Below are 25,323 nucleotides of genomic sequence, written 5' to 3'. Positions count from 1 at the left end.
TATTTGGAACAGAACTCTAAAGTGAGTTACTGTCTTGAGGGCTAAAGGCAGGTCCCTCTCATAGTTAACTTTTAAAGCGAGACATACGTCTTTGGGGTTCATCCTTTAAGTGGACATAGCCTGGGTGCAGAAAATCCCATAAGGTGGGAGGAAACAATTCTTCCCGACTCCACATAGAGCAGTCGGACTGGTTTCCTTGATAGAGACCCGTTAGGCAGATTCTTGTCCTATAAATCAGTTGTATTATGTTTACCAGGGGTGGCATCACTACTTTTTGTACCTGGTGGCGGTTCAGCAGCCCTGCATCAGGTGCCAGAGGATCCCATACTCGCTGCTCTTACGGGAGTCAGGGCTCCTAAGGTAAAGAAGCGGTATCCATGACTCTTGCAGTCGAGAACCCATAGTCCATCTGCCTTGCAGTAGTCAATCCCCTCTGCGATGGGAGGAAACCTACTTCCCTCTAGTTAAAGAGTGTGGTTCCTCGCACCATAGCAGTCAGGGGTATAAATATCTCTAAGAAGATTGCCTTTTAGGATATAACATATGAATAAGTTGACATTTACAGTGTCTGGGCTAATGACTTGTATAGAAGCACACACACACTTACTCTCCTCAGTTCCAAAGTCCAGACTCCCGTGTCTAACATCAGTAAAACAGGCGTGAGGATCCACATTTCCCTTTCAATGCTTCTAATGAAGAGCCAATGTTGGTAAGTGGCAGGAGAGGTTACCTGCCAGATGGAGTATTTCCTTAGTCTTAAATAATAGCCAACCCTTTCTTGAGGTTTAGACATGTAAAGGATTCAGAATACACAGGACCTCCTGGATGAGTAGGGTACATACGTCTCAATACTCCGCTATTTTCCATGTACTGTTATTGCTCTGATCTGCCAGCGGAGCGGGTCTCTGGCCTGCAGGTTTCCTTGTAGTATGGTAAGGTGGTCTCTAGCCAAGATTTAAGCCGAGCCCATGAGGACCGACGAAGGAACTATCCTGTGTTATAAGCACATACAGCGAATTAACGGTCTGTACAGTCCTCTTTGTATTATGGCTGTGGTTATCACCATACCTTTTGCTGGGCAATAAGGTTTTAATCCTTTTTCTGTGACTGCGGTGTTCATAAGTATGTATCACAATAACTGTAATTCACTGCGGTTCATTAGTGGTATTGGGGTGCAACAGGTTATTCCACTGCAAATCTTGTTGCCACATTCATACTGAAATTGGCCATTATAGACATATATCAGACACTCACTGCGGTGATTTCCTTTGTAGATCCCTTTCGATATCTATATTTCTTCTCATCTTATAGATAATGTCTGGATCTAGCCTGGTTCTTACCTAGAACTTTGATCTGGGGGCTTCTGTACCCACCCTGAGACCTTTGCTTTGGTATTCTCCATGGTGCTGTCCGGAGGGACGTAAGGGAAAAAGGGAATTAGACCTACCGGTAATTCTGTTTCCTGTAGTCCCTCAGGACAGCACCCTTAGTTCCCTCCCTTATGTTTGTCTTTAGGCTTGCATGGAATCGATCGGCAGATTGTTCATCCATCAGGTCATCGTGGCTCGAGATGGGGATGGAGCCGCTAAAGGGTCTTACAGACGCGTTTGTAAGGGCGTGTTTAGACCATTTCCATCCATCCTCGGTGGTACTTTGAAAAAACACTGGAGGGTGGAGGTGGGAGGGGCCTTTTAACCTCTCTCTGATCCTGTCACACTATAGGGCAAGGAAGGATGTCCTCCATGGTGCTGTCCTGAGGGACTACAGGAAACAGAATTACCGGTAGGTCTAATTCCCTTTTTCCCGCCGCTGTCACTTTTGGGTTTTTGTACGCTCCCTCCTCCATAAAACCGCCTTCTGAGGGTAACGATGCGAGCAGGATAAACTGCGGAGGTAATGAGGCTGAAAATTAACTTTATTACGGCCCAGTGGAGTTCAGGATAAGTTATAGGTCCCGGAGCGCTCCCTCCCTGCGTCTGCTCACATCCTCAGCCAGGCCACGCCCTATGCTCACTGATCTTTAATAGCGGGCACAGTGTTGGCTTCAGCCGCCGGCTTCCTGCAGCTTGCTGGGCGTTCATGTGTTCCCGCCTATGGAAGTGGACAGCAGTGAATATTCATTCCCTTAAGTAGCAGTCACATGTGAACGCCCTTAGGCTAACTGTGTGTCCGCAATTAAAGAGAAATTAATTTTCCCTGCTCTCCACTCCCATGGGTGTGGAGAGTAGTGAATATTTTTCTTTAGCAGCTGGCCTCCTGCTGCCGCTCTCCTACCTCCCCATCCACAGCAGGTACATCTGGACTATAAGACGCACCCCCCATTTTCCTCCATATTTTTAGAGGAAAAATGCATCTTTTAGTCCAAAAAATACAGTAAATGAAAACAAGTTTTGTGTAGGAAGCCATAGTCGTAAAAACAGTTAAACTAAGATAAATGGTCAAAAATGTTTGAGTAATAAAGTCCTAGAATTGTCAGTGACCTGACTTCTCAAGAACATTTGTGGGGTCCACAAAGAACATAAGTGGGGTCCACATTCTGGAGTATAGAGATGTGGGCATGTGGACGAGAATTTGTCTGAATAGTTTGAGCAAGTCCTGGAATTAATAATGAAATGGGGTAAAATGTGTTTCATTGATAAAAATAATTTTTGGTATTTGTCCGATAAAAATTCCTTTCTACTGGGGCCCTCTAAACTGAAAATATTTAATTATTTGAAAAAAAAAAAACACAATTTTTGGTCTTATTCATGTCTAATAATGGGAAGTTGTGTGGTAGATTTCAAAACTGGGTGACACAAAGGCCTGGTTGGAATGGGCACATGGGGCAATAATATCGGGAATCATTACTTCTATGGTGCTTCATCACTTCTTCTACGGTGCTTCCTACAAACCCAGCGTTTTTTTTTGTTTTTTTGGGACGCTTTTCGGTGGGAGGGACAGGACGAATAAAATGTCGCTTTGATAATCTCTGGACTTCATCTGACTCGAAGACTGCCTCCTGTGCTTGCATTTAGTCACATAGACACTTGACAATTTTCTCATGGCACTGAATGGCGGTGCTCCTTGTGACCTTTTATAGAGCGCAAGGCTATTATAAGTAGCAATCTGAACTTGGTAGATTGCTACCTTTTTGTACCATTCCCTGGTCTTCCGCATCACCAGATACGGTTAAAGCACCTTGTCTGACAAGTCAACGCTTTCTATGTATTTATTATAGTCTGTGATGCAGACTGTTTTTTTTCGTCTCTGGTGGTGCCCCTGTCTCTGACTGTCACAATGGTGTCCGCGTGTAGCGTGGTTAACATGTAGACATCTTGTCATTCCACTTCACGGCAAGAAGTTGGTCACTTGCTAGTATGATGCTCCCTTCTCCAAACATCCGTACACCAACTGTGATGGAAATCCCACTCTGTTTTACGGTACTGTCCCACAGGCCCCTGTATTTGCTGCGTGGAGGGATTTGTATAGGGGAATACTCGTGTAGTAGTTATCTATGTACACGTGGTACCCTTGATGGAGTAAGGGCATCATTAGCTCACAGACAACTTTACCTGGGATGCCAATTGTTTGGGGTCAGTTTGGAGGGCTAATTTGGTGGTTCCTACCTTCATAAATTATAAAGGCGGATGTGTAGCCTGTTGTGCTCTTGCACATTTGGTAGAGCTTAATGCCATATTTTGCTCTCTTGGAGATGATGATTTGGCGAAACAACAAGACTGACCCTGTGACTCCTCAAGGACTCGTCGGCTGCCTCGTCTTGCTCCGGCGTATAGGAATTTAGAAATCTTTCAACAGGGAAGTTGGAGGTCTCAATTTGAGCCGATCGTAGTTTGGGTCAGTTCTTGGGAGGGCTTGGACATTGTCACTATAATGTAGGAATCTCGGTAGGGCTTCATAATGGCCTTGGGACATGACCGCTGCAAATAGTGGTGCTGTGGACAGATTTAGTTGCCCAGTATGAACAGATTGTGGGTTGTTTTTTTTAAGCAAATCTATGTTCAGGGTAATGCTTACATTTTTATTTTTTTTTTTATTTCGGGGACATTCTTGGGATCCAGGAACCGGAATGAAAGGATTGTGATTTTTTTTTTTTTATGAAATATATTGACAGCATAAAAATTGATTTGGTGGGCAATCAATTGTAGGACTTGTGGGGTAATGAACATTTGGCAAAAATCAAAGGGGGGTAAAATTGGCTACTTGAACTTTTATTCCAGGGGCTGCTAAAAAAGGGGTAATTTGTGGGGAAAAGTAACTGTTGATACCACAGTGGTGGGGGGACTGAAGTACTCGGTCCTGCCTCTGACGCTTCAGCAGTGACGACGGACTCCGCTACCATCGGGCTGTGGGATCCCGTGGAGGAAGAGTTGTCATTACTGACTGAAAACTGTTCTGCTTCAAAGGCAGATTCTGTTTCACTGCCAGAGTAAAATAGACTGTTGGCTTGCTCGGCGCTAAATGTTTTGCAGACCATTGTTATTTTATATGCCTACCTAACAAAAAACTAAAACCCTAATCTAACAATACTAGCCCTAAAGCTAATCTAACGCTAGTGTGTAAAAAATGGAGGAAAAAATATATAACCAGACAAGGGGATAACAGAAGGGGGGGCGGTGATCAATGAGGTTTAGAGGATAGACACTGAGGTAGAAATTGGATTTTTGTGAATTTTTCTTCTGACAGGGCAGCGCTTGGATGTAGTTTATCTTCTCTCCCAGAACAACTACTAGAAGAGAAAAAAATGGCACAGCCCAAGTGCAGCCATGCTTACAAATATTGCTGGCTCTTGATCACTGTGATAGACCCTATCACAGTAATCAAAAGCCAGCAACCGCCATTTTCTTACATCAGAAGGAGGGGGGCCGTGGAGGGGAGGGATCATGGATCAGGTACTAAGGTACCCGGGGGGATCGGGGACTTTATTTCTGTCTCTTCTGACATGTTGGCAGGATCGGGAACCCTATTTCTCTCTCCTCTGACATGTTGGATCATAGAGGAGAGAGGATCTACTTTATTTAAGAGATCACATATTATTTTTCCGTGGTCAGTTATTCATTGAATGAAGGCGATCACGTATGTTATCAGGGGCCATAAAAACGTCCCTGATCATGTTCTCGGGATTTCGTATATCAAGATGTGACTATTTTGTGCACTTTCAGACTACAATTGTTATCAAAATAGCCATATTAAATAAAATATCTTTTTTTTTTCACAGCCACAATATAATGCAGCCCAGAAAAGAACATCATCTCAATCAAGCTCTGACACAAAAAGACAAAAGACGTCTGGAAATAGCCAAGGGCAGTCATCAGTGGATATGGATATTGCATCAGGTATGGGGAAACCTGTTTAATCATTCACAGGAAAGAGAACATCAGGGATTTCGGTTTCTGCCATATATGTAAACCTAAAAAAGAAAAACTATATGTGAAATTGCTGCTTTCCTATATACACTTTTATAAAAGTAGTGGAGCCACCCTTTAGCATAATATCGATGACCTATTCTTAGGATATGGTGTCCATATCAGATTAATGAGGCCGGCACCCACACCAAACACCTTTTTCATTGAAACAGAGAACAGCTGATTGGTGGAGATGTCAGACCCTCACCATTCTGATATTGATGGTTTGCCCTAAGGAAAGGGCCTCATTAATAATAGTGGAACAACAATTTAACACATTAAAAATCAACAATTTTACAGAGCCTTAAAATCCGATAAGAACCACACCTTGTCCGCCAAAAAGTCATCATAAATTCACCTTAGCCAAGAAATAAAAAAAATGTATGGCTTTTTTTGTTTTTTTGTAGCATGTCTTTACTGTGCAAAAGTAGTGAAACCTTATTTATTTTTTTTTCCTCCCCTTAGAACAAAAGCCGTAACTATCTTCTGCCGAGTATAGCCGTTTGAGTGCTTGTTTTTTGCGGGAAAAGTTGTGCGTTAGAATGACACCATTAATTTTACCACATAGTGTGCAGGAAAGTGGAGGAAAAATTCAATTTGTGGCGAAATAGAAAATTGCAATTTGTTTCTTTGTCGCTTCATTGGGGGACACAGGTTACCATGGGTGTATTCTGCTGTCGCTAGGAGGCTGACACTATGCAAATAAGAAAGTTAGCTCCTCCCTGGCAGTATACACCTACCGACAGGCCCAAATTACCTCAGTTTTTGCTTAGTATCTGTAGGAGGCGGACCTGGCTCTAACACCAGATCCGCAGTGTCTTTTCCTATACATTTTTTTTTTTTTTTTTTTTTTAATCAGATACATTTTTATTACATGATAACAATTATAACATATGACATCAAGCAGTTGTTCACATATAATCATATATTTTTATAAACAACCCCCTTCTCCCCCCCCCCCCCCCTCCGAGACCCCTTCAGTGTCTTCCTCATTTCTATTCCGGTACTCGTTCCCACGTCCATGTATAATTGTTTATTATGAACATCATCTATATCATAATACATCCTCCCCACAAATCTAACTCCATTCTACCCATGGCTGCCATATCTTATGAAATACATCGAGTTTATTTCTCTTAGTATAAATACTTTTTTCCAATGAAATTATATGCTCCACCTGCTTAAGAAAGTCTCGTCTAGTCGGAGGCTCTTCTCTGATCCAGAACCGAGCGATCAACTTCCTTTCTATGAACAACAGTCTAGCAATCGCCAGTTTGACCATGGATACCGCTACTAATTCTTCCACATAACCTAATATACAGACCAAAGGGTCTCTGGGGATTGCACACCTATATATCAATTCAATCCGACTCAATACAACTGTCCAGTACGTAGACAATCTAGGGCAATGCCACAGCATGTGCAGCATGTCTGCCCGTTCCTGCGAGCATCGTGGACACTCTGAATCGGACCTCAAACCCATCTTGAACAGTCTATCGGGAGTTCTGTAAGCTCTATGAATTACGTATAGCTGAGATATCCTCCCAGGTTCGCTCATAGAGATCTTAGGCACATATTCTAAAATAGATTCCCATCTATCGTCATTTATCTCTCCCAATTCAGCTTCCCATTTCACTCTAGACTTGATGGGATGTTTGACTAGAAAAGTGAATAATAAATCTCTATACACTTCTGAGATTGCCCCCCTTGTCATGCTGTTCTCCAAAATGGAGGCCAGCGTGATATCAAACTGGATCTCAATAAGTTTTCTCCGACATTGCGACCGATACGCATGCTGAATTCTTTTATAATGAAACAAATTTGAATGCGGAAACTGGAATTCTGTTTGCAGCTCCACAAATGACTTAAGTCTCCCCTGACCCATTAGCTGTGCCATCCTTCTGATTCCTGCCTCTCTCCAGGGTCCAAATCCTTCCATTTGCTCGAATTCTTGCAAATTTATATTATCCCATACAGGAGAGTATTTGGTAAAGCCCGTGACACCCCTTATCTGTTTAACTTTTTCCCAAACCTTATGAATTAGGAGAACAGTAGGAAACCGAGAGCCTAATTTTAAAAACTGCCCCCCCTTCCAAACTCTCTCCCAGAGGCCATTTTCCAAACAAATATCTCAAACTACTAGGCGATTGTCCCTGTCCCGTCTCCACCCCCCATCCTCCAATATGCTGGCATTGTGCTGATAAAAAATAGACCCAGGGGTTGGGAAGCGCCAAACCTCCCTCCTCCTTTGGCCTCTGCAAAGTTTCTTGTTTAAACTGTGGGCTTCCCCCCCCCCCCCCCCCCATATTAGTTCGCCAAACAGCGATTTAATTTTGTGGAACCTACTCTGCGAGATCCAAATTGGAGAATTATGCAGTACATATAAAAGCTGTGGCATCACAATCATTTTTAAAAGGTTCACCCTTCCAATTACCGAAAGATGTAATTTATTCCATGCTGATATTTTGGAACTAATTTTTTTTGTAGCAAAGGGCTTAGATTAAGTTCTTCAATCCTAGTCAACGGAAGGGCGATTTGTATCCCCAAATATTTAAATCCCGAAACCACCTTCAATTTTGCTGACCTTTCCACCTCCCCCATATCCCTATCTACCTCATCAATGGGCATTATGCACGATTTGTCCCAATTGATTTTGAGTCCGGAAAATTCCCCGAATTTCTCAATTAATGCCACCGCGTTATCCAAATTCTCCCCTGAGTCCTCCAAAAATAACAAAATATCGTTGGCATACAAGGACAGCCTCTCCTCCTTCACTCCATAAACAAATCCTTTTATCACTTGTGCATCCCTTATTTTAGTGGCCAGAGGCTCCATGGCGAGGGCAAACAGCAACGGAGACAACGGGCATCCCTGCCTCGTACCCCTATGTAATGAGAAACTATCAGATAATTCATTATTCACTCTAATTTTTGCCGTTGGAGAGGAGTATAGCAACCCCACCCACGATATAAACTTGGGCCCGAACCCAAGGGCCATCAAAACCGACCACAATCAAATGCCTTATGGGCATCCAAAGACACTACTACTCTTTCCAGCATTTTCGGCTGGAATTTGCATATTTAAATATAGCCTCCTTAAATTGATTGCTGTAGATTTATTGGGCATAAATCCCGATTGATCTGGGTGGATTACTTTATCAATCACGTGGGTCAGTCTGTTGGCCAAGGCCTTCGCCAGAATCTTTACATCTGCCGTAAGGAGTGAAATTGGTCTGTAGGACTCCGGATTCAATGGGTCCTTATCAGCTTTAGGAATGACCACCACAATGGCCTCTCTTATAGATGTAGGTAACATTCCCCTCTCCAACGACTCATTAAATACCTTCTCCAATTTAGTTATTACTACTTCATTAAAAATTTTATACACCTCTGCCGGAATGCCATCCGCCCCCGGGGCCTTATTTCCCGCCATTTCCGCCAGTGCCATCCTCAACTCCTCCGCTGCAAGCGGCCTATCCATCCATTCTCTGTCTTCCTCCCCTAATCTAGGAAGCTTAATCGCCCTCAGATACCTGTCCATCTCCTCTTGACCTTTATGTATCTTTGAGGAGTATAGCTCACTATAAAATTGTTTAAATACATCCAAAATTTGATCCCCGTGTGTAACCACATTACCTTCCTTAGTTTTAATTGCATATACATGTGAGGATTCCCGTTGTGCCGAAGCTATCACTGAGAGCAAGTGCCCCACTTTTTCACCCTCCGCATAGAATGCCTCGTTCTGAAATGCCCGCCGTCTCTCTGCCTTACGGATGTGAAGTTTATTAACTTCCGACTGGGCCACTCTCATGCGGGTCTGCGTAGCTTTAGTACACTGCGCACCCAGTGCTTCCTCAGCCGACCTTAATTCCTCCATCACTGCTTTGTCTAGATTTTGAGGCCTAGTCTTATATCGAGACACTTCTCTGAATAAAATCCCTCTCAAAAACGCCTTCATAGTATCCCAGACTACATGACCCTCTGCACTACCTTTGTTTATCCTAAAGAATTCTCCCAGCTCCTCTCCTATCTTTCCCATATCCAGCAACCGTAACCAAAAGGGATGAATTTTCCATCCCATACCTGTCAACCTCCCCCGTTCTCCCAATTGTAGAGATATCACCACTGGACAATGATCCGATAGGACTCTGGGCAAATATTCCACTTCCTGTACCAAGTTATCCATCCCCTCATTTCCCAAAGCCACATCAATGTGAGACAGGGATTCATACGTCGCCGAGTAGCATGAGTAAGTGTAGTTCTCCATATTCCGAACTCTCCACAAGTCTATCCAACCAATTTCCCTCATGTAGTTTCCAAAAGGTGTCACATTCCCTCCCTCTCTGCTCCCCGCATGTTTACCCTTATCCCAATGATCATTTGCAATATTATTCACATCACCTATTACAAGCAACGGGACCTCAGTCCTTTTCCCGGATAAGTCCAGAATTTCCTGTATCTTTTTTCCAGAAAATGGTGGAGGGATATACAAAGACACAATACATAATAATCTATTCAATATTCTACATACAATAAACACGTATTGCCCATCCTTGTCTATTATAGCCTCCACTTCATATGGAGTAGAAGTGTGGATCAACACTGACACTCCCCTAGCATAGGCTGAGTACGTTGAGTGATAAGCCTTCCTCACCCACCTTTTTTGTAACATAGCTACTTTGTCTTTTACCAGATGTGTTTCTTGGAGGCAAATCACTGAGGGCCTCAGCTTCAGCAGATATTGTAAAATTGCGGCCCGTTTTGAGACGTTAGCGAGACACCTAACGTTCCAGCTTAGAATTTTAATTCTACCCCCCCATGATATGTTGCAATACCAAACTTTTGACACGTTATACCTGAAATCTCCGTCCTCCCCCCACCCCCCCCTTCCCGCCTCTACCCCCTGTCTCAACCTTCCAACTGAAATAACTCTCAACCTTCCCCCCCCATCCCCCTCCCGAAAAATTAGTTGTCTCCCACAACATTTAAGCTGAAAAGATTTCTCTCTCCCTCTCTATTTGAGATCAAGAAGGGCGTTTCTCCCTCACCCATGACAGCACCACGGAGAGAGGGGGTCCGCCCATCAAGGACAGGAACCTACAGACAAAAGAGCGGCACCTCTCCTCCGCCCCCAGTTGGGTTCCTGTCCTTGACGGGTGAACCACGGCAGCAGGAGCGCAGCGCTTACCGGAAGGTGAAGATCCGGGACCGTCCCGTCCGCGGTCAGACAGCGGGGAGGCCCCTGTCGCGGCGGGGTCGGTTGCCGAAGCCGCCACCGCTGCAGCTGAGGGGCTGTCCAGGGTGAGCGGGCGGGGAGGACCGGGCTGCCGCTCCGGGAGGAGTAGGGGCCGGGGGACGCCGGTATAGGGGCAGCGCCGGGTACAGAGGTGTACCAAGATGGCGCTGCCCCGGAAGCAGAAGGAGGAACTTCCGGGTCCCCGCGGTGGGCACATGCGCAGTGCGCACGCCCCGGGGGAGGCAGCGGTGCAGGCCGGGAACAGGTGACGCCAGAGCGGCTTATTCAAATTTTGAACGCTGAGGCGGCCTCAGGGCTGGAAGCGTTCAGGAGAGATGGATAGCGACCAGCATGAGGAGCTACAGCAGCCTAAGCAGCAGCAGCAACATAGGCAGCATCACCAGCACCGCCAAAAGGATAAAGACGGACGGGGGAGCCGGTCCAGTAGCCACTCCACGCAGCATTCAACTGCGAGGAGCAAGTCACCTGCCGTGGATCGCCCAGTGAGGGATTTGGATCCACTTCCAGAACCGGTACCTGCCACTGCGCATGGGGGGTAAGTGGATCTTCGTGAATGTTCCCCATTGTAATAGGCTTCTTTCCCTTATCAGGGAAAGAAGAAAGAAAAAACCAAGAACAGGGAATGCCCCACCTGTAGGAAACCATTACCAACGCCCTGGGAGAAAAAATTGTGTGACTCCTGTATACAGGAGATCCTCGACGGTGAAACCCCGGATTATGCCGCAGACCTAAGGGCGGTAATCCGCGCAGAAATTCAGAGTGCCCTTTCATCCAAAAAACGGGAAAAGGAAGGAAGGGGGACGTGGTAATAGAGTCCCAATCAGAGAGCTCATCGTCAGGGGAAGTCACCTCCCATACTCTGAATACCGACTCGTCATCCTCCGAAGAGGAGACGGAAGGTCGTCATTGTTTCCCCCTGGACGAAGTGGATGCCTTAGTAAAGGCGGTAAGATCCACTATGGGGGTGGAAGACCCCCGGACTGATAGATCAGTCCAGGACATTATGTTCGGAGGACTGGGTCAAAAGAAACGGAGGGTATTTCCGTTAAATAAGAACGTCCAAGCCCTCATAGATAAAGAATGGGAAAAACCGGATAGGAAAAACTCTACGGTTCCTTCCATCAAAAGAAAGTACCCATTTGATGAGGCATCCACATCGTGGGATAAGGCCCCCAAACTAGACGTGGCGGTAGCCAAAGCTTCGAGAAGGTTTGCACTCCCCTTTGAAGATATGGGTACCCTGAAAGACCCTTTAGATAAAAAAGCGGATACCCTACTTAAGGGCACCTGGGAATCAGCAGGGGGAAACATCAGGCCGGCGGTAGCGGCAACCTGTACCTCCAGAGCTCTTATGGTATGGATAGACCAATTGGAGAGACAGATAAGGGAAGGGGTTCCCAGAGATAAAATCCTGGAATCCATGCCAATGATAAGAGGGGCGGCAGCCTTCCTGGCCGACTCTTCGGCTGATTCGATAAGGTTGTCATCCAAAACGGCAGCCTTGTCGAATGCGGCTAGAAGAGCTTTATGGTTAAAATGTTGGCCTGGAGATCTCCAGACAAAAATGAGGTTATGTGCCATTCCCTGCGAAGGAAAATTCCTCTTCGGGGAAACCTTGGATGACATCCTCGAAAAGGCAGGCGACAAAAAGAAAGGCTTCCCAAACCTAGGACCATTGAGCGTCACAGGCTTTAAACGGTCCTTTTGGAACAGAAAGTTCTTTCAGAGGAGACCCCCGAGAGACCAAAAATGGGAAGACAGAAGAAGAGACAGGGGGTTCATCTTCGGTAACTCGTCCCGGGATAAAAAACCCGCCAAGTGACTGTGGGCCCAGGGTGGGAGGGAGACTAAGTTTTTTCCTCCCAGCCTGGGAGAAAATATCCAACAATCCCTGGCTGATAAATCTTGTAAGATCAGGATTAAGGATAAACTTTTATTCTCTCCCGCCGCAAAAATATATAGTTACCCCGATAAGGTCGTCAAAAAACAAACAGGACGCCCTCGAAAAGGAGGTCCTGGGTATGTTGGACAAAAAAGTCCTACAGGAGGTTCACCCACAGGAGAGAGGCAGGGGGTTCTACTCGCCTCTCTTCCTGGTAACCAAACCAGACGGCACCTTCCGCACCATCATAAATTTAAAAAGACTGAATTGCTATATCAAGAACGAAAAATTCAAGATGGAATCGATCAAATCGACCATCAAAATTCTCTTTCCGCAATGCTTTATGGTGGTCTTAGACCTCAGCGATGCCTACTACCATGTCCCCATTCACAAAGAATCCAGGCAATACCTCAGGCTAGCAGTCTCGATAGGAGAAATAAGAGAATTCCAATACAAGGCCCTGCCATTTGGGATCTCAGTGGCTCCACGGATCTTTACGAAATTGGTGGCAGAGATGATGGCTCACATAAGAGAACAGGATGTTCTGATAGTGCCTTATTTGGATGACTTTTTAATAGCGAGCAACTCAGGCCAGAAATGCACAGAACAGAGGGACAGAGTGATGAGCACTCTAAAAAACCTCGGGTGGCTTCTGAACCTGAAAAAGTCAAGGCTGGAACCAAGGAGAGTCCAGGAGTTCCTAGGCCTGACACTGGATTCAAACATCCAAGTGTGTTACTTGCCAGATCACAAAAGGGAATTATTCATATGGTACAAAAAGCGAGACAAAACCCTTCTATGACACTAAGACGAGCAATGTCCCTGTTAGGGTCCCTCTCTGCATGCTTGCCGGCGGTCCAGTGGGCACAAATACACATGAGGGATCTGCAGTGGGATATCCTGACCAACCAGCGGACTTTAGGAGACCACTTGGAACATCATATTACGCTAGTTTCAAAAACTATTCATTCCCTAGCCTGGTGGGAGGACAAAAACAACTTGTCCAAAGGGATCCCCTGGGAGGCCAAGATCACACATGTAATTACCACCGACGCCAGTCCTGTGGGATGGGGTGCACACATGGGCATCAGTGTGGCTCAAGGGGGATGGAGAAATCAAGAACTAAAAGCCTCCTCGAATCAAAAAGAACTGCTAGCAGTAAATTATGCCCTGAGTCACTTTTTGCCAGCATTAAAGGGGCATCATGTACGGATATTCTCGGACAACCGAGTAACAGTAGCCTATATAAACCACCAGGGGGGAACCAGGTCCAGAACGCTAATGGAGGCATCCTCCGAGATATTCAGGTTAGCCGAGGAAAACTTACTGTCCCTATCGGCGCTACACATACGGGGAGTAGAGAACCAGACAGCAGACTTTCTGAGCCGTACCCAACTACATCAAGGGGAGTGGGCTCTAAATCAGTCCGTTTTTCAGAAGATTGTGGAAATGTGGGGAACCCCAGACATAGACTTATTTGCAGACCACAAAAACAAAAAAGTGGAAGCATTCTGTTCTCTAAATCCCAAGGGGAATCCTCAGACCCTAGACGCATTTATGCTCCCATGGACACGGGGACTACTGTATGCCTTCCCACCGACCATTCTCCTCCCGGCGGTGATAAGGAAAGTCAGGGAAGAGGGGGCTCGGTTAATACTTATAGCCCCTTTCTGGCCAAAAAGAACATGGTTTTCATGGCTCAGAATAATGTCAGTAACCGACCCCTGGGTTCTACCGGATCTCCCCGACCTTCTATCACAGGGTCCTGTGCTACACCCCCAAGCAGTGAACCTCCATTTAACAGCATGGAATTTGAAAGGTCACTGCTGAGGGGGGAAAGGATTTTCAGAAAATCTAATTTCCACGTTACAAAAAAGTAGAAAACCGGTTACAATCAAAGCCTATGGTAGAACCTGGAGAAAATTCCTATCCAGTTCGGGGGCAAAGGTTCAGGATGGAATACAAATGGATAAAATCCTGGAATTCCTCCAAAGGGGGTTAGAACAGGGACTAGCGACTAACACACTGAGGGTACAGGTAGCGGCCCTAGGCGCCCTCTATAATCAGGAGGTGGCGAGCGACCCTTGGGTATCACGGTTTGAGGGCCGCAGCCAGGTCTAGACCAATAGCTACCCAGAAAGTACCATCTTGGGACCTGAACTTAGTGTTGTCAGCCCTAACAGGACCTCCGTTCGAGCCTATCCAGTCAGCTCCACTAAAGACCCTGTCATTAAAAACGATACTGCTAGTGGCCCTAACATCTGCTCGCAGAGTGAGTGACATTCAAGCCTTATCGGCAATACCCCCATTGATTAAAATTATGGAGGATAGAATTATATTGAAACCTGACCCTGCATATTTGCCCAAGGTAGCAACACACTTCCATAGATCACAGGAGGTAGTCCTTCCTTCCTTCTGCCCAAACCCTACGAATAGAGGAGAGGAGAAATTTCACACATTAGATGTGAAGAGGTTCTTAGTGCACTACCTAGAGGCCACCAAGGGATGTAGGAAGGAAGGATCTCTGTGTGTTTCCAGGGACCTCGAAAGGGGCTCGGGGCGTCCAAAAGTACCCTGGCAAGATGGATAAGGGACGCGATTGCCCTGGCATACTCATGCAGCGGGAATACCATCCCGGAGGGTCTAAAAGCCCACTCTACGAGAGCAATGGCGACCTCATGGGCAGAAAGATTAGAGGTATCAATAGAACAGATCTGTAAGGCGGCCACCTGGTCAACACCTTCTACCTTTTTCAGACACTATCACCTAGATCTAGCCTCTGCGTCTGACCTGACCTTCGGGAGAAGGGTCCTTCAGGCAGTGGTCCCTCCCTAAGCTACCAATCTCTGAAATTCTCTCCGTGGTGCTGTCATGGGTGAGGGAGAATAGCTTAGTTACTCACCGATAACAGTGTTTCTCGGAACCCATGACAGCACCCGCTTAATTCCCCCCCTTTTCACGTGTGCGGCGAGCACGATTTAATGTGTGTAGAGTGTCTTCTTAGACACGAGGCTTCTCTATAAGTATACAAATTATAATGTTATGTATATACTTTTGTTATTTACTAACCGGGAGACCCTCTGATGCTCTGTAACCAACTGGGGGTGGAGGAGAGGTGCCGCTCTTTTGTCTGTAGGTTCCTGTCCTTGATGGGCGGACCCCCTCTCTCCATGGTGCTGTCATGGGTTCCGAGAAACACCGTTATCGGTGAGTAACTAAGCTATTTTACAGCCTTACAATACAAGCTCTGCACTCCAACTACTCTCCCGTCCACATTTATCAAACTGCAATAAGCGTTGCGCCGCCGAACACAACCCACATAAACCAACATGGCATTACTTCATCTCAGAGATGACCATTAACTTATCAAATTCAAAATAAATCAGTTAGTCACTGTTTCAACATCACTCAGTGTGTGCTTCAACGGGACTGTCCCGCTCTGATATTCTTTGTTAGTCAAGCCAGAGTGTCGCCTCCTCTGGATTTTGAAAAAAGTGCACTCGATCCAAAGCTACAACTCTAAGCTTAGCTGGGTAGATCATTGAATAGCGCACATCCATGTCTCGTAGTCGTCTTTTAACTTCTCCAAACGTCATCCGTAGCTTTTGAACCGCTGCAGAATAGTCTGGGTAGATAGAGATGCGATTGCCATCTATGGTAAGTTCCACACAGGACCTGGCTTTCCGCAGCAGAGTATCCCGGTCCCGATAGTTCAGAACTTTGGCCAAGATGACTCTTGGGGCTGATCCTGGGGGCAGGGGTCTAGTGGGCACACGATGTGCTCTTTCAACGGAAAACATTTTAGTGAAACCATCCCCTCCTACAGTATTTTTCAGCCATGACTCAATGTACTCAGTGGGGTTATTTCCTTCCGCTTTTTCTGGTACCCCCACAATCCTTAGGTTGCTCCTTACGGGAGCGGTTCTCCAGATCATCGGTTTTAAATTCCAGTTCAGCTGTACGCTGCACACCATTCTCTGTTCAACTTTGCGCACTGCAGCATTAATCGCAGCCATCTCTCCCTTTAAATCATCCACACGACTGTTCAAAGCCGCAAGGGCAGACTTGTTGTAAATTACCACAGAAAATATATCTTTGAGCATCGGCTCTGCTATATCTAATGTGTCTGGCTGTTCAAGCTGGCCAGCGCGTGCAGCCACAACAGGGGATCTCTGTTCCTCCCCACCACTCTGTGGCTGGCCCCCCCCTTCCTGCTGTTTCCCAGGGATCTGCGTTGTCAGGTCTCTCACCTTCAGCCGCTGACCCCTCATTAGCAGCCACCTCTGACCTCGCAAAGCGTTCCAGCCGAGCGATCACCTCCATCAGTCTTTGATATGCCGCGCTCGCCATTGCCGCCTCCTCTGCAGCCGCGGCGCCATCTTGGGCCTGAGCGCTTCCCGACGCTGCCAGCTCCTTCTGTCTCCTGCGCGTCATCCTCGTGTAGGACTCCTCTCAACCAGACCGTCCTCCACTCACTGCTACTCCCCGGATCTCTACACACTCCTTGGAGCGATTTCAGCGTTCGTCGGCGCCTCAGGTGTCCTTAGTAAGGGAGATTGTGGCAGGAGAGCTCCACTGCACGTCCTCTCACATCGTGCGCTAGGCCACGCCCCTGGTTTTTGTGTGTTTATTAATCATTTCACCTTTTCATACAGCTCGTTGGGTAGCAGGGTGTAGATTTCTCACCCTGTTTTCCCATATTTAAGCGACCGAGAGAGCAGTGTGGTGTCACCCACATCGCCCACTCTCGGACCTGCTTTCAGGACTTTGTCCCCTGTCCCCCAGTTGGGGGTGTTTCAGGGTGACTCTCGGTGGCCAGTCCTTGCCTATTCCCCTCCTCACCCCTCTCCTCTTATCTGCACGTTCCTGTTTGTGTGCAACATCAAAGGTTCCTCCGGTTTGCCATACAGGAGTGCCATTACCAGTTCACTGCTCTCCCATTCGGTCTGGCGTCCGCCCCCAGGGTCTTCACGAAGATCATGGCGCCGGTCATGGCCATCCTTCGTTCAAAGGGGATTTTTAGAATTCCTTATCTCAACGATTTCCTGGTCAAGGGTCCATATCGCAATCAGTCTCCAGATCACTCTAGACACGCTGCGCCGTGTCGGCTGGATAATCAACAAAGAGAAGTCGACCCTGATCCTAACTCAGCGTCTCATTTTCCTGGGCATGGAATTTGACACCATCCAAGCTAGTCTTCCTTCCAAAGGAGAAATTTTCATCCCTCCGGCAGGGGATCAAAGCCCTAAAGCGCCCGGTCCCACTTCCCCTTTGGCTCTGCTTGAGAATCCTAGGGAAGATGATTGCCTCCATGGAAGCAGTGCCGTATGCCCAGTTTCACACCCGCCATCTTCAGCTGGCCCTCTTGTCTGCCTGGGACAAGACGACGATTTCCCTAGACAAGACCGGTGCTTCTGTCTCCCAAGGTGAGGCAATACCTAACCTGGTGGATGCTTTCCAACTCTGTCCTACGTGGGAGATCCTTCCTTCCTGTTCGGTGGCGGGTCATCACCACTGATGCCAGTCTCCTGGGTTGGGGAGCGTTTTTTCTCCACCTCAGCGCAGGGCCGCCGGGATGCTCAGGAGACTCTCCTCCCAATCAGTCTCTTGGAGATCAGGGCAATCTTTCTTGCCTTCATCCGCTGGCAGTCCCTCCTCGAAGGCAAGCCAGTTCGCATCCAGTCGGACAACGCCACTGCCGTGGCGTACATAAATCACCAAGGCCGAACTCGCAGCAAGCAGATCATGCTGGAGGTGGCAAAGGTTCTGCGTTGGGTGGAAAGCCATGTTCCCACCATATCGGCCGTCCACATTCCAGGGGTGGACAACTGGGAAGCCGATTTCCTGAGCCATCAAGGGCTCGTGTCAGGCGAGTGGTCTCTCAACCCTGCCGTCTTTCACCAAATTAGCCTGAGGTGGGGCGTTCCGGATGTCGACCTCATGGCGTCTCAAACAAACCACAAGGTTCCCCAGTACGTAGCCAGGTCTCGGGATCCAATGGCCGTCGGTTACAATGCACTTGTGATCATGTGGTCCCAGTTTCGCATGCCTTCTGTTCCCACCTCTTCCCCTGATTCCAAGAATCGTGAAAAATATAAAGGCAGAAGGGGTCCCCGTTCTGTTAGTAGCTCCAGATTGGCCACGGAGGGCCTGGTATACGGAGCTAGTGAATATGCTCTTGTACGTTCCCTGGAAACTTCCGGACCGTCCAGACCTTTTATCGCTAGGGCCCCTCTTCCACCCGAATTCTCGGGCTCTGAATTTAATGGCATGGCCGTTGAGGCCGTGGTCCTGAGGGACGCAGGTTTTTCCCACAAGGTCATCCAGACAATGATTAAGGCAAGGAAGCCAGCGTCATCACTCATTTATCACAGATGTTGGAAAGCCTTCTTTCGGTGGTGTGAGGTCAACAGTCTGTTTCCTATGACTTTTTTTTCTCTTTCCTCCGTTCTTGTTTGTTTTACAGACTGGTCTCGACTCTGTCCTTTTCCCCTCAGTACCTTTTAAAGGGTCAGGTGTCCGCTCTGGCTATCCTCTTCCAAAGGGATCTGGCTTCTCTTCCCCAGGTGAAGACTTTTCTTCAGGACGTTGCTCATTTAGCGCCTCCTTACTAGTCTCCGGTCGACCCATGGGATCTAAATCTTGTTTTGAGCGCCCTCCAGCATGCGCCCTTTGAGCCGATTCAGGATATTGCTTTTTCCCCTCTTGTGGAAGGTCGCCTTCCTGGTTGCCATCATCTCTATTAGGAGGGTCTCAGAGTTGGCAGCATTGTCCTGCCGTTCTCCTTTCCTAGTTTTGCACCAGGATAAGATAGTCCTCAGACCGGTTCCTGCCTTTCTGCCAAAGGTAGTCTCTGCCTTTCACATCAATGAGGACATCGTCCTCCCCTCTGTGTCCCTCTCCAACTCATCCCTTGGAGAGATCCTTCCACAAGTTGGACTTGGTCAGGGCAATTCAAGTCTACCTTGCTAGGACTGCTTTCTTCTGTCAGTCCGATTCCCTGTTTGTCGTCTCTGAAGGTCATCGGAAAGGGTTTCCAGCCTCCAAATCCACCATTGCACGTTGGATTCGTTCAGTGGTTCTGGAGGCATACCGTGACCAGGACAAACGGCCTCCTCTGGGGATGAGGACTCGCTCTACCCCGGCTGTGGGAGCTTCCTGGGCCGTTCGTCACCAGGCTTCGGCCTTGCAAGTTTAAAGGCTCCAAGAAAGAGATTTTACGCTAAGTACCAAAAATCCCTCTTTTTGGGGAGTTTTATTTACAACGTTGATTCCATGTTAAGATGGACATGACCATATGATTATACATCTCTAAAATTTTGCAGATACTAAACATGCCTAATTTGTTGCTTTATTTAAGTGGTAAATCTGAAATTTTTAAAGAAATTAAAAAAAAAAAAAAAAAAGTCGCCATATTCTGAGAGCTGTGACATTTTTAATTCTTCAGTATACGGGGCTGTATTAGGACTTGTTTTCTATGAACAGAGGTAGATAAGCCATTTTGATCAACTATTACATTTTTTTTTTCTTCTGAAAAACTGCAATTCTGTCATTTTAGTTTATATTTTGATAGCTTCAAATTTTATAAACACAGCTGTGCCAAATATGTGGGTTTTTTTGTTTTCATTTTTAATGGAGGGAAAAGTTTACTTTCTCCTTCACCTCATTGGGGGACACAGGACCATGGGTGTTATGCTGCTGCCACTAGGAGGACACTAAGAAAATACACAAAGAAGTTGACTACTCCGCATTATACACCCTCTTCTGGCTCTATCCTGAGCCAGTTCTTGCTTAGTTTCTGTAGGAGGCACTATGGTCTGGTTTCAGACCCCAACGTTATTTTAATTTTTACTTTTTTACTTTTACTTTTTTTTTTCTTTTTTTTTTTTTCAACGGATTGAAGGGGCAACGGGGCCTTTCAAGGTCCCGATCTCCCAAAACCATCAACAGGCGGGCACACGGACTGCAACTTCAACGCCAGCCTGGGCTCTCCTTAGGGGCGACGGATCCCTTCAATGGGTCCGTTCTCCCCATATCAGCGACAGACGGGAACATGGGGTGTCGCCCCCAAGTACCCCCTTCTGGAGCCAGGTTCTTCAGCCGTACATGCCAGCTTGCCTCACCACTCCTGACAAGAAAAATTTCCTCAGGAGCTTGCCTCACCAATGCTGACAGGAAAATTACCTCAGGTAACATGTAGAGGCTCTATGCGGCGTCCGTGCTGCCCCACTGCACCACCACTGCCTGAAAGTGGATGGTTACTGGAGGCTAACAAGACCTCTCCACCCCCCTCTCATAGAGAAGGTGGATTGAGAAGAATGTGTGGCTCACAATTCCTATCTGGGACTAATGCAGCAGAACCATACACATATCTCCCGGCTCTGCTTCATGCACCCGGCTCTGCTTCATGCACCCGGCTCTGCTTCATGCACCCGGCTCTGCTTCATGCACCCGGCTCTGCTTCATGCACCCGGCTCTGCTTCATGCACCCGGCTCTGCTTCATGCACCCGGCTCTGCTTCATGCACCCGGCTCTGCTTCATGCACCCGGCTCTGCTTCATGCACCCGGCTCTGCATCCACTCTCAGCAAGGCGGGAGACAAAAAGGGGCTCCTCTGATATCCTTTCAGTTGTCCTGGTCCCCTGGAGGTTTTTTGCACCACCAATCGTGATGCCGTCACGGCCTAGGTGAGCTGCGCTACTGCCACCGTGGCCATTGCCGTTACTCCGACGCGGCCCCGATGCCACCGTGCTACTGCCATGCGCTTTGCCGCGGCCATTGCAGCTACCCTGCTGTGGCCTCTGTACTTCTGCCGCTGACAGGCTGCGACACAGCGCAGCTGAAAATTTATCCCCCGGCTCCTGTACGGGATAGACCAAGCTCTGCCTAGCTGGGGCTTCCCCCCACCTTTGGCGCCTTTCGCTCGAGCAGCGCTGCAGACACAATCCCCCTTGCCCTGACTTCGGTAATCCCCTGCCCGCCCCCCTCTGCTGGCGCTTCTCGTTCATCACGGGAAGCGCCGTCTTGTTTCTGTGTCATACAGCTGGGGTACAGGCACAGGAACTGGGGATGCCAGTACACGGCACTTAACCCCTTCTCAGCAGCAACCGCTAATCAGCAGCATATTGCGCCCATTAGGTCACATACATGAGATTACTACAGAGGCTCCTTTGTGGCATCTACGTGGCCCACTGCACCACCACTGTCAGAAAGCGGCTGGTGCCAGGAGGCAAGCAGGCCCTCTACACCTCCCTATCAAATGGATGGTGGTTTGAGGAAGAATGGCTTGACAGAGTCTTCACACAGTGTGCCCCCTGTAAGGCCCACGCTATCACGCAGACGCCATATGGCAACCCAAACAGCCTGCAACTCCCACAGGCATACAGGAATCCCCTGCTAATGCTGACCCTCGTGGACTTATTCCGTTCTAAATGGCCACGTCTCTGGCACAGCACATGGCTTCTTTAGCCAAGGCTAGTTCCTCTCGCAAGTCTTTCTCAGTGAGAGCGTAACCTTGCTTCATGTGCAGTGTGACTACAGTGTCACTGCTATTCTAGGCTGAATGTGACTGCTCTCATCAGGTGGAAGCTGCTAACCAGCTTGAGGCTGGAGACACTCGTGCCTCGGCGATACAGGGGATGTAGCTTAGCGCTAGAGCGCATGCTTTGCAAGGAGTTTGCATTAACACTACTCAGAATACGAGTCTTATGTGGCAGTAGACCTGGACACGCTGTGTACCAGGAGTCTCTACATTCTCTAATTGATTCGGTTAGTAGTGTTCTGAAAGTATAGGAAGCATCCGGTACTAGTCCGGATCACGAAAAAGGGAGTGGACCATGTACCCTGCAATGGCTCTGCCATATCACTGCTTGCCTCCAAAACTCTCCTGTTCCCCTCTGATGATTCATCCATTGAAAACTTCCCTGGTCCACAGACAATCTTGCTCGGTCAGTCTCTCAAGCTGCTGGAGCAGCACTTCCCTTCTGTTTCTGCCACCTAGTGACAAAGCCTATGGAAGCCTGGGCAAAGCCTCTACCTAAGGCTGGTCCAGACATAGACCTCTACCTCCCAAAATGGACAGTCTCGCTTACCACATTGCTCAAACTGGGGATTATGTTGTGCAGGCTGCCCTACAGGCAGCTAATTGTACCGCACTTGCAACTGCAAACGCCTTTACCATAAGGAGAGCCCTATGGCTCCGAGAGTAGCAAGCACATCCTCTCCTGAGAAATCTCTGCCTTTCCAAGGTGGGCGCTTGTTTGGGATTAAAAGCTAGACCAAATTATCTCAGACCCTTCTGGAGGAAAGAGTGAATTCCTCCATCTTACGCACAGTCATCTTTTTAGGAATCTACGCCAGGTTCGCTTGTTTTTTGTGGCAGTACCTTAAGCTGGTCACCCGCAACCGCTTCCTTTTCTTCTGCTCGCGGATAGGAATTCACAAACTTCGTTCAAGCCCGCTCATTCCTGAAGAAACTAACCTCCCGGTTTGGACACAAGGGTATCTCCCCCGCAAGTTTTCTGCTCACTCCGGTATCCGGAGAACATAGGACAAGGTAGGGAGTCGTCTGCTCTTCGTTCATCAGAAAAGATGTTTATCTTCAGATCTGGCTGGCGGTCGTTCAAGACCAATGGATCAGAAATCTGGTGTCCTAGATACAAAATAGAATGTGTTTTCCCCGCCACCACGCTTCTTCCAGTTGCGTGTTCTGAGCATAGAGGCACATGAAGTTCCATTCGTCAAGCCTTATAAGCTCTCCGCAACAATGTAGTCATTGTCCCGGTTCCTCACATAGGAATGTTCAAGGAGCTTTAATCAAACCTGTTCGTGGTCACAAACAAGGACGGAGCCATGTGTCCCATCCTACATCTAAAGTTAAACTAGTTTGCTAAAGTGCGTCATTTCATGATGAAATCTCTCTGGTCTGTTATCACTTCGTTGAACACAGGAAAATCCCTCGCGTCTGGCGACATCAAGGACGCATATCTTCACACTCCAAAACTTCTGCTCTTTACTATCGGAAACTAACATTTTCACTTCACAGCCTTGCCCTTCTGTCTCCCCACTCACCCAGACCGTTGACCAAGGTCAGGGCTACTGTAGTGCCCTTTCTGCTCTCTCTGGGCATGGTATCTTTGCCTTACCTAGATTACCCCCTCATCAAGGGATCGTCTCTGAAGGACCCTGCAGAGTGTCAGTGTCACGGTGGACTTTCTTTCTCTTTTCTTTTCAATGTTCTTTTTATTAAATTTTTAAAGCATAACATCAAATGTAATAGAACAGTATTACATTTTCAAGTTTCAGCGCTTAACATATATACATACATTTAGTTGGCTAGTCAAAACTATTGTAGTACACGTCATTTACTTATGGCTAGCATAATGCAGCCAAATTGAAGAAAGTGTTTTGACAACTGAAGAATTCAAAATAGAATAAGGCAGTATCGAACTAAGTCCCAGGGTCAATCCAACACTTGGCCTTTTCAATATAGCTATCTGGGACAACAGCAAACCAATTAAGAGATAGTTAGAGTAAGAGAAGAGAAATAGGACAGATAAAGAGTGAGAAGGGATGGAAGGGGGGGGAATGAGTCTCTTCACTGTGTGGCGTCCTGCGTAGAATCCGAGTGGATGTTTGATCTGAAAAGAATCCAAGGTTTCCAGGAGTCCTGGAACAGCGTTAAAGAGAGATTCACGTGTCACCAACTCAGCCGTGTGATAGTTGATCTATCTTATAGAGCAATTGCTGGCGTGTGGGGTTATTCTCAGTTTTCCAATAAGTGGGTATTAAAAGTTTGGCTGCCGCTATTATGTTGTGGACTAATATGGATAATTTCTTGTTACCCGGCCACTCCGGAAAATTCAATAGTGTTGTTTCAGGCGCTAGGGTTACTGTCTTTCCAGTTATCTCTTGAATGACATTTTCAGTGAGTGCCCAGAAGTAGGGATGGGCGAATCCTGAAATACTCGGAATCGCTAGACTCTAACGAGTCCGACTCGGAAACTCGCTACTCGTTGCGAGTCTAGCGAGTCCAATGTTAATGAATGGGGATGCGAGTATTGCAGCGATTCCTGTGCTGCCATTTTTTTTGTTCCGCTTACTTCCCGCATGTGGCTGTGCACACCATGCGGAAAGTAAGAAGAACAATTGCGGATGGTACCCACGGTCCAGAGGAGAGGAGACTGTCCTCCGGGCTTTGGGCACCATATCCCTGTAAAAAATAGAATTTAAAAATAAAAAATATTGTTATTCTTACCCTCCGACGTCCCGCGCAGCCTTCCCGCCTCTCCACGCATCCGTTCCCAGTAGTCCTTTGCGAAAATGCCCGCGATGGCGTCCGTTCTCGCGGGATCGCAAAGTCTCGCGGTCATTCGCGCGACGTCATCGCGAATGACCGCGAGACATCGCGATCCCGCGAGAACGGACGTCATCGCGGGCATTTTCGCAAAGGACTACTGGGAACGGATGCGTGGAGAGACGGGAAGGCTGCGCGGGACGTCGGAGGGTAAGAATAACAATTTTTTTATTTTTTTTTGCATTCTGTCTTTCACTACTGATGCTGCATAGGCAGCCTTGGTAGTAAAAAGTTGGTCACACTTGTCAAACACTATGTTTGACGAGTGTGACCAACCTGTCAATCAGTTCTCCAAGCGATGCTACAGATCGCTTGGAAAACGCTAGCATTTGCATTGGACTCGTTACTGTGCGAGTAATCGCTTGGAAACTCGCAGAGTACCGACTCCTGCGAGTCCCCTACTACTCGCAGAGTAACGAGTCCTAACG

At 47.4% G+C, this 25,323-nt stretch overlaps 1 protein-coding gene across 3 annotated transcripts in view; it reads left to right on the top strand.

Moving 5' to 3' along the window:
• LOC141098345 (zinc finger CCHC domain-containing protein 8-like) overlaps positions 1-25,323 on the top strand; it is a 211,407-nt gene that overhangs the window by 168,686 nt on the left and 17,398 nt on the right. For all 3 annotated transcript variants that reach the window (XM_073586033.1, XM_073586031.1, XM_073586032.1), the window contains one exon: positions 5,216-5,333. In XM_073586033.1, the coding sequence (XP_073442134.1) occupies positions 5,216-5,333 (118 nt within the window). The remainder of the gene's footprint in view (positions 1-5,215; positions 5,334-25,323) is intronic.

Source organism: Dendrobates tinctorius, unplaced genomic scaffold (genome assembly GCF_039654945.1).
Source record: "Dendrobates tinctorius isolate UK_male_01 unplaced genomic scaffold, ASM3965494v1 ptg000090l, whole genome shotgun sequence".
Classification (NCBI taxonomy): domain Eukaryota; kingdom Metazoa; phylum Chordata; class Amphibia; order Anura; family Dendrobatidae; genus Dendrobates; species Dendrobates tinctorius.
This window is presented reverse-complemented; position numbering and strand designations above follow the sequence as displayed.